The following is a 17,210-nucleotide window of genomic DNA, read 5'->3' as shown; positions in this document are numbered from 1 at the left end:
GGCCCCTTTGTCAATTTTTTATTCATAATATTATTTATTTCTGACTTTCTGTTTTTATTTTATTGGTTTTACCAGAGACTTGTCTCTTTTGTTAATCTTTTCAAAGAACCAACTTTTGCTTTGTTTGGCTTCTTTATTGTTTTTTTGTTTTCTCCTTCATTGATAGCTATTTTTATCTTTATTACTTTCTTTGAGTTTACTCTTGGGTTCTTTTTCTTACTTTTTAAGTTAGATTGATTAGTCAGCTCATAAATTTTCAGTCTTTCTTCTTTTCTGATAAGTATTTTAAGCTATAAATTTCCCCAAAGCATCACTTTTGCTGTATTGCAGAGGTTTTGATATGAGGTATCTTTATTATTCTGCTCTAAGTATTTTTGTGTGTGTGTGAGGAAGATCAGCCCTGAGCTAACATCCACGCCAGTCCTCTTTTTGCTGAGGAAGACCGGCTCTGAGCTAACATCTATTGCCAATCCTCCTCCTTTTTCTCCCCAAAGCCCCAGTAGATAGTTGTATGTCATAGTTGCACATTCTTCTAGTTGCTGTATGTGGGACGCAGCCTCAGCATGGCCGGAGAATCGGTGCGTCAGTGCGCGCCTGGGATTTGAACCTGGGCCGCCAGTAGCGGAGCGTGCGCACTTAACTGCTAAGCCACAGGGTCAGCCCCTGCTCTAAGTACTTTTAAATTTCCATTATTGTCTCTTCTTTAACCTGTGAGTTTTAGAATGGTATGTTTCTTCAATTCTGGAATATTCTTAGCCATTTTCTCTTTGAATAGTGCTTCCCTCCATCCCCCATTCTCTAATCTCTCCTTCCCGAACTCTTCATGTATCTTCCTTGAATTTTTATTTCTTGATAATATTAAACATATCTATTTTATAGCTTCTCTGTGAGTCATCTATTCTCTCCAGCCTTTGTGATGTTAATTCTCCTGTTTATTTGCTGCTTTCCCTCCTGTGAGCCATTTCTTGTGCTCTTTGTATTTTTTGACTGTGAGCTCATCTTTCATGGAGCGTTTTTCCTCTGTGGGAGTTTGGTGCGTCCAGGGTTGTGGAAAGTGATTTTGTATTTGATTCTGCTTGAGGCCCTTTGGATTTTACTGACCCAGGCAATTTTTTTTTTTAACATTAGTGTCTTGGAATTCATGCCTTACAGATAAGTTGTATAAATTCAGACTCTATATCCACATATGGCACAAGTTCATAGTTTAATTTCTCATGGATGTCTTTTTTCCACTCTCTACAGCCATGAGTGAATGGCACAGTTCCTCGATGCTCCCCTGGGCTGATAAGAAGAGTTTCCCTAGTCTTTTTTACAGGGTTGGGACGCCTCTGTGAGGTTCCGATTTTGTGTGAGGAGTTTAGCTGCATCTCCCACCTTGCATGGCAGAGGTGACGTCCTCTCAACTTGCAGGAGTGGTAAACCCCGCTGTCAACTGAAATCTGTGTCTGATCTGATACATCTTTAGCTGCCACTCGCTACTCTGTTTTGGACATCTTTTTTTTTTTTTTTCTGGAATGTGAGGATTTATTTCCTTTCTTTTGAACTTGACTATATATTTAAAAGAATTTTCTCTTTGTGTGTATGTTTTTATGGGTGCATCAGCTCAGCCTGCCATTTTGCTGCTCCTGAATATAAGAAATAGAGACCAAGGACAGAGCCCTGGGGTCCAATGACATGTAAGGGACAGAAATAGGGAGTGAAATCCCACAAGGAGATGGAGGACCCAGTAGGAAAAGAACAAGGAGAGAGCTGGTCCTTAGGAAACAAGGGAGAACAGAGCTTTTAGAAAGGGCTTCTTACATAACGTGAGGCCAGCTTTTCCCAGGGATGGCATATCGTTCATCCTGCGGACTCAAGAGGCCTCTTTGGAAGGAAAACTCAGAAACATAAAAGCAGGGAGATTGGCTGAATTTTAAAGGGAACCCAAGGCACTGGTTCTCCCCTCGCTCCCAAGGAGAACTGCTTAGGAGTAATTTGGAAAATTCTGGTTGCTCTTGTGAACCTGGGAGAGACTCGTCCCTGCATTTTTACCTGAATGTACCAATATCCACCCCACAGGACCTTCAGAGACAACAAGGAGCAGGTGGCATTATTTTGTATGTTGGGAGTTGGCTTGCCTGTTCATATTCTTCTCTATTGTCTACATCTGGCTATTTTGGGGCCACGTGTGATATACGTGATAAATAAGAGCAAACTTACATTACTTTGATCCTGTTCCTTCCTATCCTCTCCATTCCTCCTGGAATATTCTTAGCCATTATCTTTTTGGATAATGCCTTTTCTGCATCCCAGTCATACCAATTCATACACTTGAAGCTTCCTTTTAAGCTCTGATTGGAAATCATTTGGGCTTCCATTTGGAGGAATCTCAGTCTTGGTTCTGTGGATTATTGCAGCTGCAGAGGGGGTCTTGCAGCTTGGAATATATCTTTGTGCTGTGCAGAGTGAAGGAAGCTGTGTGCACATGTACCTGTGAGCCTACAATAAGAATGCTAGGTTTTTACATCACTTCCTGAGTTTTTAAACAGTGACCATCTTATGTCATCTTGCCACAACCCTGGAAGTGGGTAGTGCTGATATCAACATCCCCATTTTACAGATGAGGAAACTGAGAGCTAGAGAGGTGAAGTGACATTCCCAAAGTCCACAGCAAGTTAGAGATAGAGCTGGGTTTATAGTCTAGGCACCCACCTCTGAGCCTGGATCTTTTCCCTCCACTCCATTCTGCCTATGCATGCTTATTCAGGCTTAAGTGGAGACGCCCATCTCTACACCCAGGTTTCCACCGACCTGATCACAAACACCCCGTGAAGGCTCTCTGCCCCTCACCCCACCCCCTGGCGGCATGCCACACACTAGGAGAGACGAAGTTCCTTCCTCCTTTTCTCTCCAGGCCCCTGTATCTTTTAGACATTTGCCACTGCTGCTGACAGACCTCAAACAAAGCAGATGAATTGTTGACCCAGCTCATAGAATTTACAACATAATTTTTATAGCATTTCTGGGTAGAAACAATGGCCAACACCATCTTTCTTGGCATGACTTTTTATTGAATACAGACTTACAGTCTTGAAATAATTTGAATATAGTGCTTTCAATATACAGTTCTTTGATCATACATATATTTCTTTAAAGCACAAAACTATAACTTAAAATTGAAAGGCTATAAATACATATGTATATATTGCCATAAATCTAGAACAATTTTATAAAAATAGAACTAAAATATCAACTTTATATATTTTGGCAACTTAGCAGTATTGTAAGGTGGCCACGTACATTTTTATTATGCATCACTGTCCCAAAATGACTGTCTCCAAGTTTCATTTTTCATCTCTCTGGGGACACTTGGAACAGTCTCCTTTACTAGGATCCCCACAGAGATGCCTATGGCCATGGCTCAGCGTTGCCTTTGCATAAAGACTCAGTGCGCCCACCTGTTTTTGGAGGGGGAAGACCAGCTTCCAGCCCCTTCCTCAGAGAGAGGAGGTGTTCCCTCCCGCCTAACGCCTGCCATCCACACTTCTCAAAGCCCTCACAGTGCATAGTTGACATCTGAATATACAGAGTTGGTATCCTTTCCCCATGCTCAGAGAATGGCAGATGTGACTTTGGTGCTGTCAAATCAACGTAAAATGTTTGAAACAAAAATCACCTAAACAGTGGCCGGCCCGGTGGCGTAGCGGTTAAGTTTGCGCGCTCTGCTTCGGCAGCCCAGGGTTCACTGGTTCAGATCCTGGGTGCAGACCTATGCACCGCTTGTCTTCCAGCCATGCTGAGGCGGTGTCCCACATAGAGCAACTAGAAGGATGTACAACTATGACATACAACTACCTACTGGGACTTTGGGGAGGAAAAAGGAAAAAAGGAGGAAGATTGGCAACAGATCTTAGCTCAGGGCCAATCTTCCTCAAAAAAAAAAAAAAATTACCTAAACAATGCTTGCTGGGGTAATGGCATCCTGACAGTGGGCACCAATGCTCACTTGCTTGTGTAAGACCCTTTACGCACGTGATCTACAATCCTCACAGCCTCGAAAGGTTGGGACATTCTTGTTCCCATTTGACGATGGAAGGAATTGAGTCTTTGGGCAATAAGTCTCTTGGCCAAGGTCCACAGGGCTGCCTGACCCCAAAGCCAGAGCTCTCTGCCTGCCCAGGAATCCACGGAGGGAAAGCAGAAGACCACTCAAATATGCACTGTGGTCATTCGGGAGAACGGACAAGTGGCTTTGGGTCAACTTACAGCAGGTGGACAGCAGTTCCCCAGACATTCCTGGGACTCTTGGCCTGCCGCTTCTCAAGGGGAGCAGGAAGATGGATGTCCGAGGGAAGGGCTGTGGACCTACAGACCAATGACTTTGAAGGGCAGTGCCAGAATCTCCCAGATCATTCAATAGAAATCCTCAATCTAAAACCAGGGCTCAAGGAATTCACTGCTTGGGGCTGTTTATGTTTTCAAAGAGCTGAGCAAAGGTCAAAATGCCTGGCCCATCTCAGCGCTGCCTGCTTCAATACAGGTCAAAGTGCAGAGAGTTTGCACAGTGGCCCAAAGAAGGGACATGTGCAGTGTCCCTGGGCCAGAGTGGAGTGCTCAGAATGACACAGAGCATGGCAGGATGGGTGGGGTGTGGGGTAGGGTTGGGGTTGGGGGTGATGCTTTTTCAGGAAGCACAGCGAAACTCGGATCTCCAGTGATGAGAGCTGAGCTCTGTGCCTCCTCTGGGCAGAGGCAGGCTGCCTCAGCTATTTGCAGCTTGGAGTTTTCTGGTTGCCTTCCCACTCCCTTGCCCTTTTAGATTTCCCGTAAACGTATGCCCCAATGGGGAAGTGCCTCACATCTCCTCCAAGATCGCAGTCTCTCAGGACAGTCTGAACTCCGGCTCTGTGAACTGTCTGCCCCTCCATCAGGGAGGGCTCTGGATGTGGCCATTCCCTTCTCCCAGCCCTGCGCTCCGCCGGCTGTCCCCCGCCGTGAGGCCAGTGGAGAGCCCTGCTCTGGGCTCTTCCACGTGGACTTTAGTCAGCATCTCCGGATAACATCCTCCATGTAAAGGAGCCCACCTGTCCAAGGGCATCCTGCCTGGGCGACTGAGATCATTTTCTGAAATTAGTGTCACAGTGGTTTCTTAAAAGCCTTTCTTAAGAATGAACAAAACAAAACAAATAAATAACAACAGAAAAGCCTGAAGCAACCCTCTCTCTTCTTCTTTAAAAGGCAGGTCACCTATCGGAGCACATTTCACCTGAAGGGGAGTGGGAAAGCAACCAGAAAAATTGCAAGTGGCAGGGTCCCTGGGGAAGTGGACTGGTCCTCCCTCTGTCTCTTCTGCTTGCTGGGGCTGTGCTGTTTACTCATCCTGGATTGTCCCTGATGCCCCCGGGGAAGCAGAGAGCAGCCTGGACTCCAGGGCAGTGGCAGATGATTTTCTTTCTCTTTCAGAATAGCCGGATCAGATTTTCTGAACTCAGTGGAAGGCTGCCCCTGGGAGGTGAAAGGAGAAATGCATTTGTGGACCCAGGTCGCTCTATTTTAAATTAACATGGGCTGTGTGTGTGTAGGGGAGCGGGTGCTTATGGGTCTGTATGGCTCAGTGCAGGCTACCCCGAATGCCATGATCAGGCTGCTTTCAGTCTGAAAACAAAGCCCCCTACTCCTCCCCAAGAGAAAAGAGGTAATGACCTGGAGTTAGCCTCTTCCTTCATGATTCATTTAGGTACATTGCTTGTAATAAGGTGACTCATTCTCTCATTGGGCAAAAACGTCACCGGGACATGCTAGGTCCTGCTGTAAGCAAACACCAATGTTAAGCTTCCGAGGCCACGGAGGGAAGTCAGCGTGGACTTCCCCACCTCACCCAGGTGCCTCCAAGCCAGGCTGGTCCTATTTCCTAGTGCACAGGCCAGAGGGCACCTTGATAATAATGATGATTCCCATGAATAATGAGGGACGCATTCCTCCTAACGCTCCAGCTTTGTGGGATGCCTCAGTGTGGTCTGTGTGCTGGGCCCTGAGGACAGGGAACTACAGAAAGCTGGGGTGAGTGTTGGGAGCAGGGGTTCGGCAGGGTCTGGCAGCTGCAGAATGCTGGGTTTGGGGTTAGTGGCAGCAGTCAAGGTTGGTGCCCCTGGCTGGGCCTTGTTGCCTTTTCTTTTGTCACCAGTGGCTTGCCCACGGCAGACTGTGGCCGACTGCAGAGGTCTCTCATTTCAATGAGGCTTTCTTCCACAGCTTTCGCAAACTTGGTAGAAGAGGTCTCTTTGCAGCCGTGAAAGCTGGAGATGCAGAAAAGGATGCTGTCTGGCTGGGGGTTGTAGCAGGCACCGTACCCGTTGGGCACCACAGGACCATAGCAGCAAAACATCTCCATGGTTGTGGGCACCTGGAGGAGAGGACAGGTCAGAAGCTGCTTGTTCTGAAATGGAACCTGTGAGCCTGCTAGAATGCAGGGCGTTCCAAGAACCGGGGGCCTCGACGGGATATTTGCTTCTCTGACTGTTTTCCACCTGGGTGTTTGACTGAATTAACCAAATCAACTGATTGCTTCAGCTTGGATGGCCACAGCCAGAGTCGTAAAAACAAACCATCTCACTGCATGATATCAGAAGAGAGGCCATAAGCCACTCCCTGGTGTGAAATCTGCTCTACTTGTGGAGTCAGAAGCTCCCAGAGTGGCCTGGTGCTGGGTCTCGGGCTGAGTCTCTCCCTCACCTGGGGGCCCTTTGAGGCACCGAGGCAATCAGGATAATTTACTAAATGGCACACTGGTGGCACCCAACAGATAGATGGCTTCCCAGAGGGATTAATTTATGAGCTGGAGGAAATCTGGCCTGTCTTTTCTGTCGATTTTCTCCATATCCTTAATTACTGTCAGTATTGCCTGGCTGGTCTGATTTGCTCCCCACAGCCTGGCCATGCACAATTACCCAGCATTGGGCATTTCATACACTGCCATCAACTGGATTTTTAGTTATGCACCTAATATGTTTTGAATTCAGAGGGCTGAAATTTTGTAATCTGGATCACAAACCAAGAAATGTGTTTCTGAAGGCATTGAAGCCATAAATGTTCATTTCTAGTTGGAAAAAAAAAAACCCAAACCACCACACCCCGAATTAATTTTATTAGCTGGGCTCAGGGGGAAAATAGAACACATTCTTGGGCAGGTGCAGGGTGGGGTTTGTTTTAAACCGCAGGTTTCTGGCGCTGTGTACTCGGGCCTTCAGAAATGACACTGGCCGTTTTAATGGGGCAGAACAAACCATTAGTCTTGTTAATAGAGTCACCTCATTGTCAGATAAATTTGCCGTGCAACAGCTGAAGGCCATAAAGCCATTCCAAAGCACTTTTTGCCCATGGATGGTTTCCTGAAGAATTTATGTTGTTATGTTCTGCCCTCGTTTATTCGTGTCTGCAAGCTCACTGCCCTAATGACAAAATCAAATTACTGAGTGGGCTTTTATCCTCAAACACAACTTTATCAGCCCCTTTCATTGCCCACGTCCAGCCTTTCGCAGATGAGGTGGGGTTTTAGTAAATTGATGTTTGGCGGGGGGGATTTTCTCTCTCAAACTGCTGCCTTTCTCTAATGAATTTCGTTCTCTCTTTGTGACAGTTGTCCTCCAACGGAGCGAGCCTGCAGCTCTGGTTAGGAGACACTGGGCTGGCAGCTAATGGCCTGCTGTTGGTCCCATGGCCCTTTACAATAATGGCTGTGACCTGTTTGGAGGGCCCTGTCCATGCCAGGCACTGGGCTGGGCTTTCGACCTACATCATCGCATCTAGTTGAGCCAGGACTTCTCTCTACGCCTGTTGGGCTTCAGAGCCTGTGGTCACCCCGGTGGAACACCACCTCTCAGTTAACAGATTGACAGGTAGTGAGCATAATGGTTAGGGCACCAGAATGGGTGCTTTTTTCCCGTCCTGTCCGCCTCTGTAAGGTGGCGTCCGTGATTACTCCCGTTTAGAAAATGAGGAAACCAGCGCTCTTTGCATTTAGGGCATTTTGCCAAAAGTCTCGCAGCTCGTAAGAAACAGAGCTGGGACTTGCCTGACTCCACTCTGTAGTCGCTGAGCTCTTTAGAAAGTCCTCTGGCTACACTAAGTGGCCTCTTGGGTGACGGCCACCCTAGGACTGTACCTGGCTGGTGGAGAGGACAAACCGGTTGCTCATCAGGTAGGTTTCGTCAGTGAACATCTCGGGCAGCTCCTTACACAGGTCCCGGGCCAGCTCCCGCAGCCCCAGCAGGTGGTTGTCGATGGCCATTCCTGTTATGGCCTAGGTAGTCAGGACAAACAACAGGAAACGAGATGCGGGCTTCCACACACCTCCTCTCCTCGTCTCTAGTCCACAATGCTAATGGTGACTACGCTGGCCAAGGCTCACATTTACCAGTGCTTGCTGTAGGCAATGTGTGTGGGTGGCCACCCAGGACCGACCGCTTTACTATGTGGCCTCTGCTCCTTGGGCCCTTGAGCATTTCTGCATGCACAGGAGGGGTCCAGAGGAGGTTGAGTTCTAAAGTGAGGATGCCTGAGTTCAAGGTCGGTGAGTCTGAGTCCCCTCTTCCCAGCGTGGTCACTGCTGACATCATCCTGTGTAATTACTTAGTGCTCTATGTGGAAAGAGCAGGGCCGGCCCGGCCTTCTCAGGTAGCGGAGGAGACTGGGGAGAACGACAGGTATTGGGCCAGGGACTCCTGGGTCCCATCCAAGCATGGGGAGGGGTGCCTGGGCTGTCACTGGGCAGACTCTCACCACAACCAACACTTAATCCTCCAGTGGGAACCCAAAGAATGAGGGATAGAGGACGGTAAGATCTGTTCCTGAAGCTTGGCTGCTATTTCATGGGCCCAGAATCAAGGAAACTGGATTCGTAATCTTAGAAATTATTTTGAGACAAGAATTAGACATCCTAGCAGAGGCTCAGTCGACGTTTTCAAGGAGAAACCTTGTGGAATGAAGAAAGGATTTTTTTCTTTTTATCGCGAGATATTTGAACTCTTATCAAAGGATAAGATAATAGCAGTGGGGACTCCAGAATTTCTGTGTAGGAGGAGCTCCGGGGTGGTGGTGTGGCCAGAAGTGGGGCAATGGGGCCGGGACACTCATTCAACGTCTTTCCTGCTTGAGGCTGCATGTGTGGCATGCACACTGGTTTTGCTTGGATCACATGTTTATTTGGGGGCAATTTTGGGGGCTGATGGAGACAGGGAGGGGCCACCTCTGGCCTGTAGTAATGACCTCTTGGTCAACATCAGGGTAATTATGAGTAACTCTTGGTAAGAGGCAGGGGTTTCACAGTTATGTAAGATGATCACTTAGCTGTTAAAACCCCACATAGGAGGACACATCCCATCACAGTGAACTTTGTTTACAGGGCACGTTTTAGGATCTGACAGCTGTTCTCTTTCAGCTGACAATGAATGCATAAAGATGACTCAGAGGCCCCAGTCTCTCAAAATGCACCTAATTATAGGCTGAGAAGTCATGTTATACAACCACAGCTCACTTTAGATGTGCCCCATTAGGACAGAGGGGAAGAATTCTGAGTCCGTCTATGAAGCAGAGTGCACCTGAAACTTCTCTGGTTCCCTGTGTTTGATCACTGGCTCGTGTAGATCTATAGAAGCAGCTGCTCTGTGCAGCAGCCAACCCACTCCTGTTTTCACCATCTCTGAACTCACTGTAGCAACGGGGGTGGATTTACCAGATTGTTTGGATGACAGCCATGAGTAGTAATGAGTAAAGTGACTTGTCATTCAGTCTTTCATTCATTCAGGGACTCTCCATCGAGTGCCTACTATGTGCTGGATGCTAAGTGCTGGAGCGACAACAGAGAACAAAGCAGTCCTAGACGCAGCCCTCATGGAGCCTCATGTGGGGTGGGAGGCAGATATTAACCAGCCATGCAAATAAACCTGGGATCATAAACCGAGGTCAGTGCTGTGAAGGAAAAGCCCGTGGTGCTGTGAGAGTACGTGATAGGGAATCGGGACCACATTTGATCCTTCGCTGGAATTTCCTGTCTCCACTACCACGACCAGATAGACTTGCCAGATATCTGAAGGTTTGCTTGCTTCTTGCCCCTGTCCCTTACCCTCCCCGGCCACCCAGGCACTAGATTTACCTATAAAGCATCCTTATAGCTCTCCTCTCCCATCCCCTATTGCTTTTATACAGTTGTTCTCATCAACTTAAAATAGTTAACACAAGAGAACCCTATGGCAATGCTTTAGAGGATGTTTTTCATAAAAATTTAAATTATCAAAGTTATAAATTTATATAGTTAAAAAACCCAAATAAGCCAAAAGTTTATGTCACTTTGCCCACACTGATTCCCACTCTGCAGAGGCAACCCTGTGGAATCCTTTTAGCTGTTTTCTTAGTTCTAACTACCATGCGTAGATGGCCATCACTGCCTTTTTCAGTTTTACCTACATCTTTTTCTTATAGATGAGAGGTTGGCTCTTTTAAACCCCTGTTCCCCAAGAGCTACATTTTAACTGTTTGTTGTTTGATCAGCATTCAGTGTTTACATAATTACAATTATTCAAGTATTCACAGCTGTGTTCTGTAGTGTCTTATGATAGATTTCCCTTTCTCACTCAATTTTTTGTTTTCTCTAGAACTGACAATTTTTAAAAGGTTAAATTGTGATTTTTCTATTTGCTTAGCATTCTATCCCTCTATAAATAGTTGATTTCTAAACCTGAGCCAGAAGTGTAAGCCTCCCCTAATATTAAAATGTGTCAGATAATTGATCAGTTTCACTCTTCCTCTCCCTTCCGGCTCCTCTGTGGACTGGTTCTTCCGAGGTCTGATGAACAGCTGTCAATGTGGGATCTCCCTCTACTATCATCCTCTTTCTTGTGTTGAATCTTCTGATTTTTAGAGCCTATGACTTCCTTTTTTATGTTTTATTCTCTTACTTTAGTGGTCTACATCCTCCAATAGATTTATAAGAAAGAGAGCTCAATAAGAAATTTTGAGAATAAAAATTTTGAGAGCTTCTCTGTCTGAAAATGTCTTTATTCTTATCTGAGCTCTCCCTAAATATTATATACATTCCTCATTAGTGTTGCTGCCTCTTGGCAGACCATCCCCTGCTCCAACCAGTCCTTCTGCCTGGTGACCAGAGTAAGCTTTGTGACAGAAATCCAATCATAAGCTCTCCTGCTCCTCTGTCCTTTGCAAGCTGCACACACTGAACTGCTTGCATTTCCTCCAATGTGTCTTATTCTCTCAAGACTCTTTGCCTTTGCACATGCTCTTCCCTTCAGAGGCCATCTTTCCCTTCTATGTCCACCTGACAAGCACCTCCTCATCCTTCAAGTCTCATATCAAGCACCACTTCTTCTGGGAAGTCTTCCTGGCTTTCCCAAGCAGAGGAGTGAGCTTGCTCCTCCGTGCTGTCTACTACTTCCCGAGAGCTCTTTTCACATAGGATGGGATTTACATTTAAGGGCCTCTCCTCCCACCGACATGGTAAACTCTCTAAGGACAGGGCTTATGGGCTGCATTTTTTATTTCCTAGCACCCAGCACCTTGCCTGGCATAAAGCAGGAAAACAAAAAATACCCATTGAATACATGAGAGCAAGCTTGATTTTCCCCAAAGAGAAGAAACACTTCAAATGAATTAGGGACCTAGCCACTGAATTAGAGAAAAGTCTACATTGACTGGTTCTAAAACCCAGAGATGTGTTATACTTGCTTTCAAGCATACGCAATGAAATTCCGTCAACTCCTTTTCATAGGTTGTACGATCCTTCAAAGACTGTATTAGAATGATTTGCAATTAATATATTCATCACCAGCCCAAGTACTAGCTTATTCTCTGTCGTTTGTATGCAAATGGTGGCTTCGCAGTGCTAGAAAATAAATTATTTCCCTAAACTAGGGAAACATTTCCCTTACAATTTTGATTTCACTATTAATTTTCAATAGAGACTTTTTATTCACAGGCAATATAAATAAATACACAGAGAATAATAACGCAAAATTAGCCCTGGGTGAGAATCAATACCGCCTCACTTGCGATTGTGCAAAGTGTGCAAGCTACCACAGTTTGCCAGGCTGGGCACCATCCCGTAACCTTTAACTGCTCTAGTTGTATAAACTGTAAAGTGCCGTACATATTGGGTGCTGTAATTATCAGTATTGTTTTTTCAAAGGTCATTCACTGTATTCTTGTAAAGTTCGTGTAAAAACCAGGAATGGTGTGTTACCTGGGTTCTAAAACTAAGAAAAAGGAGGCTCTGGAAGGTGGGGTGGCCTTGCAAGTCGCGGGGCAGGTGGTGGCCCAACTCTCACCCGGGCCTGTACCGGGGCTCCGCTCTTGCAGGCGCAGCTCTGGGCACAGCCCGCAGTCATGAGCTCCAGCCAGAGGCCAGCACATCACTCACCATGACGGTGTACTCGGTCTGGGCTCGGATGGCATCCTTCAGGAGCAGCAGCTTCTCCGAATCCTGAGAACAGACCAGAGACGCAGTACACGGGGCGTTGAGGGGCTGCTCATTGACGAAGAAGCCAAAGGAGCTGGTCGTCAGGGAGCCGACCAGACAGGCAGCTCACAGCTGAGGGGCCTCAGATGGAGCAGGACTTACCAGCACCGCAGCCTCGTGGTCAGTGATGGCTTTCACAAAGCTCAGTGCCTCTGGAGTCGCCGACCGAATGTTGTCCACCCGGCCCTCCTGGAATCGGCGAATGGACGCACTCTCGTATGTGGGCACGAGTCTCCCGTGGAGCCTGCGTAAGATGGAGGACGAATGGCAAACGTGATGCGTTCTCAGGGAATCATAAAGGCTGAAAGAAAAACAGCCTCAGCGGGCTTTATTGTTACAGTTCTGACTTGACTCGGTGCAGTATTTCATTTTAATGTTAATAGAATTCTGGAGGAGATTTCCCAGAGATGAATGTTGGGGGGTCTCTAATATGAAGAGCTATGTACACTTTGGTGATTGGTGATTCTGCGTGGGTATAAAATAAAGAAGAAGTGACTGGTAGCTTTTTAAAAAAAATCCCAACCTGGTGGGAAATCTAGAATTTTCTGCAAAACCTGATGTGTGTTTGATTAATAGCACAGAATGGAATAATTGCATAATTAATCATTCAAACCCTTGAGGGAATCCTGTTTTATTTAAAACAATTCAAGCATGACTTACGGACAGAAGCAGGGAGGGGACCTTTGTGGTCATGGGTGTAAACTGCTGCACAGGCCCCCCTGTCCAGAGGCAGCTGGACTTCCAGCAGACCCGTGGGTGCCATGGCTGTGCCTCTCCTCCCTGATGTCTGTGACCAGAGCAGCAGTGGCTGCTCCCTTGCCAGACAGGGAAAATCTCTTCCTTAGCCTTGTGAACTGAGTGAGCATCCCTAGGTTTGCACATCTAGCTGGCACACACATTTCTCACCAGTCAGTAAAGTCCTTGGTGTTGGGGGTGGGGAAGGGAGCTCAGACACGGAGCTCAGAGAGGGGCAGTGACAGCCCAAAGTCACAAAGGCGTCTTGGCCTTTTCAGGGCATGCCTCTCCCTCACTGGGTAAGCTCCAGGAGGAGGAAGGGCAAGTCTGATTTAGCACAGTGCTTGGAGCTGTGCAAGTTGCCTGGCGAGCAAGTGAATAAACTTCCCGTACACTTATGTCTCATTTCCCCAAGTCTCTGGCAGGGAGCTCGTTTCCTGTATCTCTATGGCTCCTGGAGGCAAACACCACGCCGAGCACAAAAGTAGATGCCATTACTGGCTGGTCACTGATCAACCCCAACTTAGGCAGCTTCTAGGTTTCTGCTGAATCTAGGAGTAGGCCTTTTAAAAAATCTGTTACAGCTTAGACTGAAGAATGTTCTTCATGGGAAGCAGATCATACTCTGGCTACTCAGTGAGCCCAGGAGACTCTGACTGTGTCCATTCCTCGCCATGTCCAGTGACAGCAAAGATCACTGGAGGGTGGTGGGGTGCTCTGTGCAGGGTCCACTGGCCCCTCTAGGCTTTGAGTCTGAAGTGCTCACCGAACAGTGCCCCAGTGGCTCCAGCAGGACCCTCACCTCCTGGCCCATTTCAGCCACATGCCATCTGAGTGTCAGAATGGCACTGACTGCGGTTCCAGACTCCAGGTCCTGCCACAGCTCAATGCCGGTGAGGTCTCTGTCACCTTGCGATGAGCACAGACCTCATGTGCGATGAGATCAGCCTTCCCCAAGGAGTCCTGACAGGATGGACACTCAGAGTGGCTGCGCTCCCTTCCCCGTGAGTTATGGCCCCTAGGGGGACACTGGGATCTGGGATGCCGTGTCCACACGGGTGCTGCCTGCTCGTTAGTAAGACCTCCTGGCCCCAGCTTTATTGCAGTGCCCCCTCGGATGTTGTCAACTGAAAACAGTGCTGGTGGGGCAGTGCTGTTAACTGCCCGCGCCGGTTTATGGGCTCGTGCTTCTGGAGCTCGGGAACCAACAGGAGCCAGGCTGTCTTGAGGAAGATCTACTTTGCATTTTAGTTTTAGCCTCCTATAAAAGGCCAGTCAGTCTTCCAACCCTGCCTTCAACCCTTACTCCCTACTCTTCACCCCTCCCCCAACACAACTACCACTATGCAGATTTTTCTAAACCACAGATATAACCCAGCCACCCTCTGCTAAAACTCCTGCAGTATCTTCTCATGTCTGTGACTCAGTGCCTGATGCCTACTCTGTGCCAGGCGTGCCAGATGCCCAGAGTGGCATGCTTGGGGGAGACAGTCTAGAAAACAAAGTCAACAAATCAACAGACAAGGTAGTTCACATGGACAGCCACCGCCATGAAAGAAAAAGAGAATGCCGTGCGGTATGATGGAGAACTGAGGGGCAGGGGGCGGAGGCTGCGCTTTAGATAAGGGGGTCAGGAAAGGCCTCTGAGGGCTGACATCTGAGCCGTGGGAGGAGCTGGCATGTGAAGAATGGTGGTGACAGGTGGGTGGGCAGAGGCATAGCCAGAGCAAAGGTCTGGACGGTGAGAGAGCCTGGCGGGAGGGCCCCAGGTGAGGCCAGTTCACAGGGAGCCTTTCTTAGCCTGGACTTTGTTCTAAGCGGGGGAGGGGTTCGAGGTGGTAAGCGATAGAATCTGATTTGCATATTTCAAAGTTCACACTTCATGATGACGGGATTATTGTGGTAAGAGTGGAGGCAGAGACCCCAGGGGAGCATGCTGCAGTTGAGCAAGCATGAGATGACAGGGGCTTGGGAGGGGCGGATGGTGGGGAACAGAGGATGGGTTTGAGAGACATTTGGAGAACTGACATGGAATGTGGGGGATGAGAGACAGGGATGAATCAAAGATGAGTCCAAAATCTTTGACTTGACCCCCTGGGGGGATGCTGGTTCCATTTTTTTCTCAAGGCCAGGAAAACTGGGGAGGACAGGTCACGGCTATAGGGGCCCAGGTGGCCTGGGTGAGATCAGGAGGAGGGCAGCCTCCCCATTGCCTGTCTGGGCCTTGTGAGCTCTGTGTCCCTGGGCCATTGCTCAGACAGTTTCCTGACTGCCCCATCTTTCCTTCTCTTTTCTGAGGTTGGGTTCATGCTTTGAAACGCAGTTCAGGCGGCATCTCCTTCCATGCAGCCTTCCCTGGTCATCCTCCTGTCCTGTCCTCTAGGCCCACAGAAAGACATCCCTCCCTCCAGGATGTTTCTAGATTTAGAGTCCAGAGCAGCTGTCAGTCAGCCCACCTGGCACAGAGTCATTCCACCGGCAGGCTTTGCTCACCTGTAGAAGGCCAGCTGGAGGGCAACCTGAATGAAAGCATCGGGGCTGCATTTCTGCTTCTTAATGAATGTTTTCCCGTAGTTGTCAAACTTATAAACAGTGAAGTCAAGATTCTTTACTATTCTGTGGAAGAAAAGGAAAAGATGCTGTCATTGCATGCAAAATAGAATGCACGCACCACAGAGTCTGACCAAGTTTCTTAAGCCCGGTCTACGTCCTAGTGCTCTGGAAGTTTCCATCGTCCCTGCCGCAATGAACGTATCGGGGTGTCAGAGACAGGCCTTGACATACAGAAGTGGCAGAGGGCACGCAGCACCAGGGTTACTCTGAGCTGAAGGTGAGGCTTGGCCAGGCAGGGTGGTGGCCCTGCTCTGGGGTCGGGGAGGTGAGCCTGGCTGCAGGGAGGGGCACGAGAGACATTTGCAAGGACAGGGAGAGCACTGTCCACAAACAAAGTCCGAGAAGCTGCTGCCCACAGAAGTAGGCCTGAAAGAGGCCATTTATCTGACCTGTTTGGGAAGGTGTGTCCAGCATCCCTATGGATTCTTTTGGCATCCTGGCCAACCTGCCAGACCCAACAAACTCCCTTTGTCCAGGGAAAAGCCCATTTCTCAGATGGCTGCAAGCCGCATCTCCTCACTGAGACTCCTCCCTGTTGTGCCTCAGGAAGAAAGGCCTGAAGCATGGTGGCTGGTCACCGTCAGCACAGCAAGGGTGACCGAAAACCCACTTTACTCAGAAACTACTGCTGAGCCTCCCGTGACATGCCCAGGCCTTGCTGCCCACGAATCATTGTCAGAGCAACAGGAAGACTCCCTGAGTCTACACTGAGACACTTGAGCACTGGTCTCTCCCCACTGATATTGACCAGTCTTCTCCTTCATGAAGAATTTGGGGTCTGGGCTGATACCCGCTGGAGCAATGTCCAGCCAGGTCCACACCATCTGTCCACCAGCTGTGTGTGGCTGCAGAGCCCTGGGTGGCCAACCTGGTCCCCCACTCATACACTCCCTCAGGACGCAGAAGCGCCCTGCCTGCCCCTCCTTGAATTGTTCCCCCTGCCTCATGTGAGCTCAGCTCTCAGGGGCACTGTGTCAGGTTCTGGGGGCCAGGGGGACTCACCCCTCAGTCCAGCCTGTTGACCGCTGTCCCCAGACAGGCTGAGCTCATGGTCACCACAGCCTCCTGGAGACCTCTTGCCCAAGCACTACCCACTCAGACCCTACCCCCTTCCACAGGCAGCTCAGGACCTCTGAGGCTCCTGGTGCTTCCCCACCAACAGCCTCTCCTGGCTCTCTCCCTCCTGAAGGAGCACCTCAGGGTCGCGTGGGGCCTGTTTGAATCTCTGAAGATGAGTGGGCGCCTTCCTCCACCCAGAGATCACCAGCCCACCCACTCACTCTTCTAGTGGCCTGCTTATCCTAAGAACAGCCCCGTAAGGTTGAGCTATCAGCACCATTTTATAGACAACACCCTT

At 48.5% G+C, this 17,210-nt stretch overlaps 1 protein-coding gene across 1 annotated transcript in view; it reads right to left on the bottom strand.

The window, feature by feature from the left end:
* Positions 1-6,112: 6,112 nt before the first annotated feature.
* CHAT (choline O-acetyltransferase) overlaps positions 6,113-17,210 on the bottom strand; it is a 46,322-nt gene continuing 35,224 nt past the window's right edge. The window contains exons 10-14 of the mRNA XM_058542651.1: positions 15,734-15,856; positions 12,608-12,749; positions 12,407-12,469; positions 8,141-8,278; positions 6,113-6,382 (exon numbers count right to left, since the gene is read on the bottom strand). Coding sequence (XP_058398634.1) covers positions 6,113-6,382; positions 8,141-8,278; positions 12,407-12,469; positions 12,608-12,749; positions 15,734-15,856 — 736 coding nt within the window. The remainder of the gene's footprint in view (positions 6,383-8,140; positions 8,279-12,406; positions 12,470-12,607; positions 12,750-15,733; positions 15,857-17,210) is intronic.

The sequence above is a fragment of the Diceros bicornis genome, chromosome 6 (genome assembly GCF_020826845.1).
Source record: "Diceros bicornis minor isolate mBicDic1 chromosome 6, mDicBic1.mat.cur, whole genome shotgun sequence".
NCBI lineage: Eukaryota > Metazoa > Chordata > Mammalia > Perissodactyla > Rhinocerotidae > Diceros > Diceros bicornis.
Note: the sequence above shows the minus strand (reverse complement) of the source record. Positions and strands in the feature narration are given on the sequence as shown.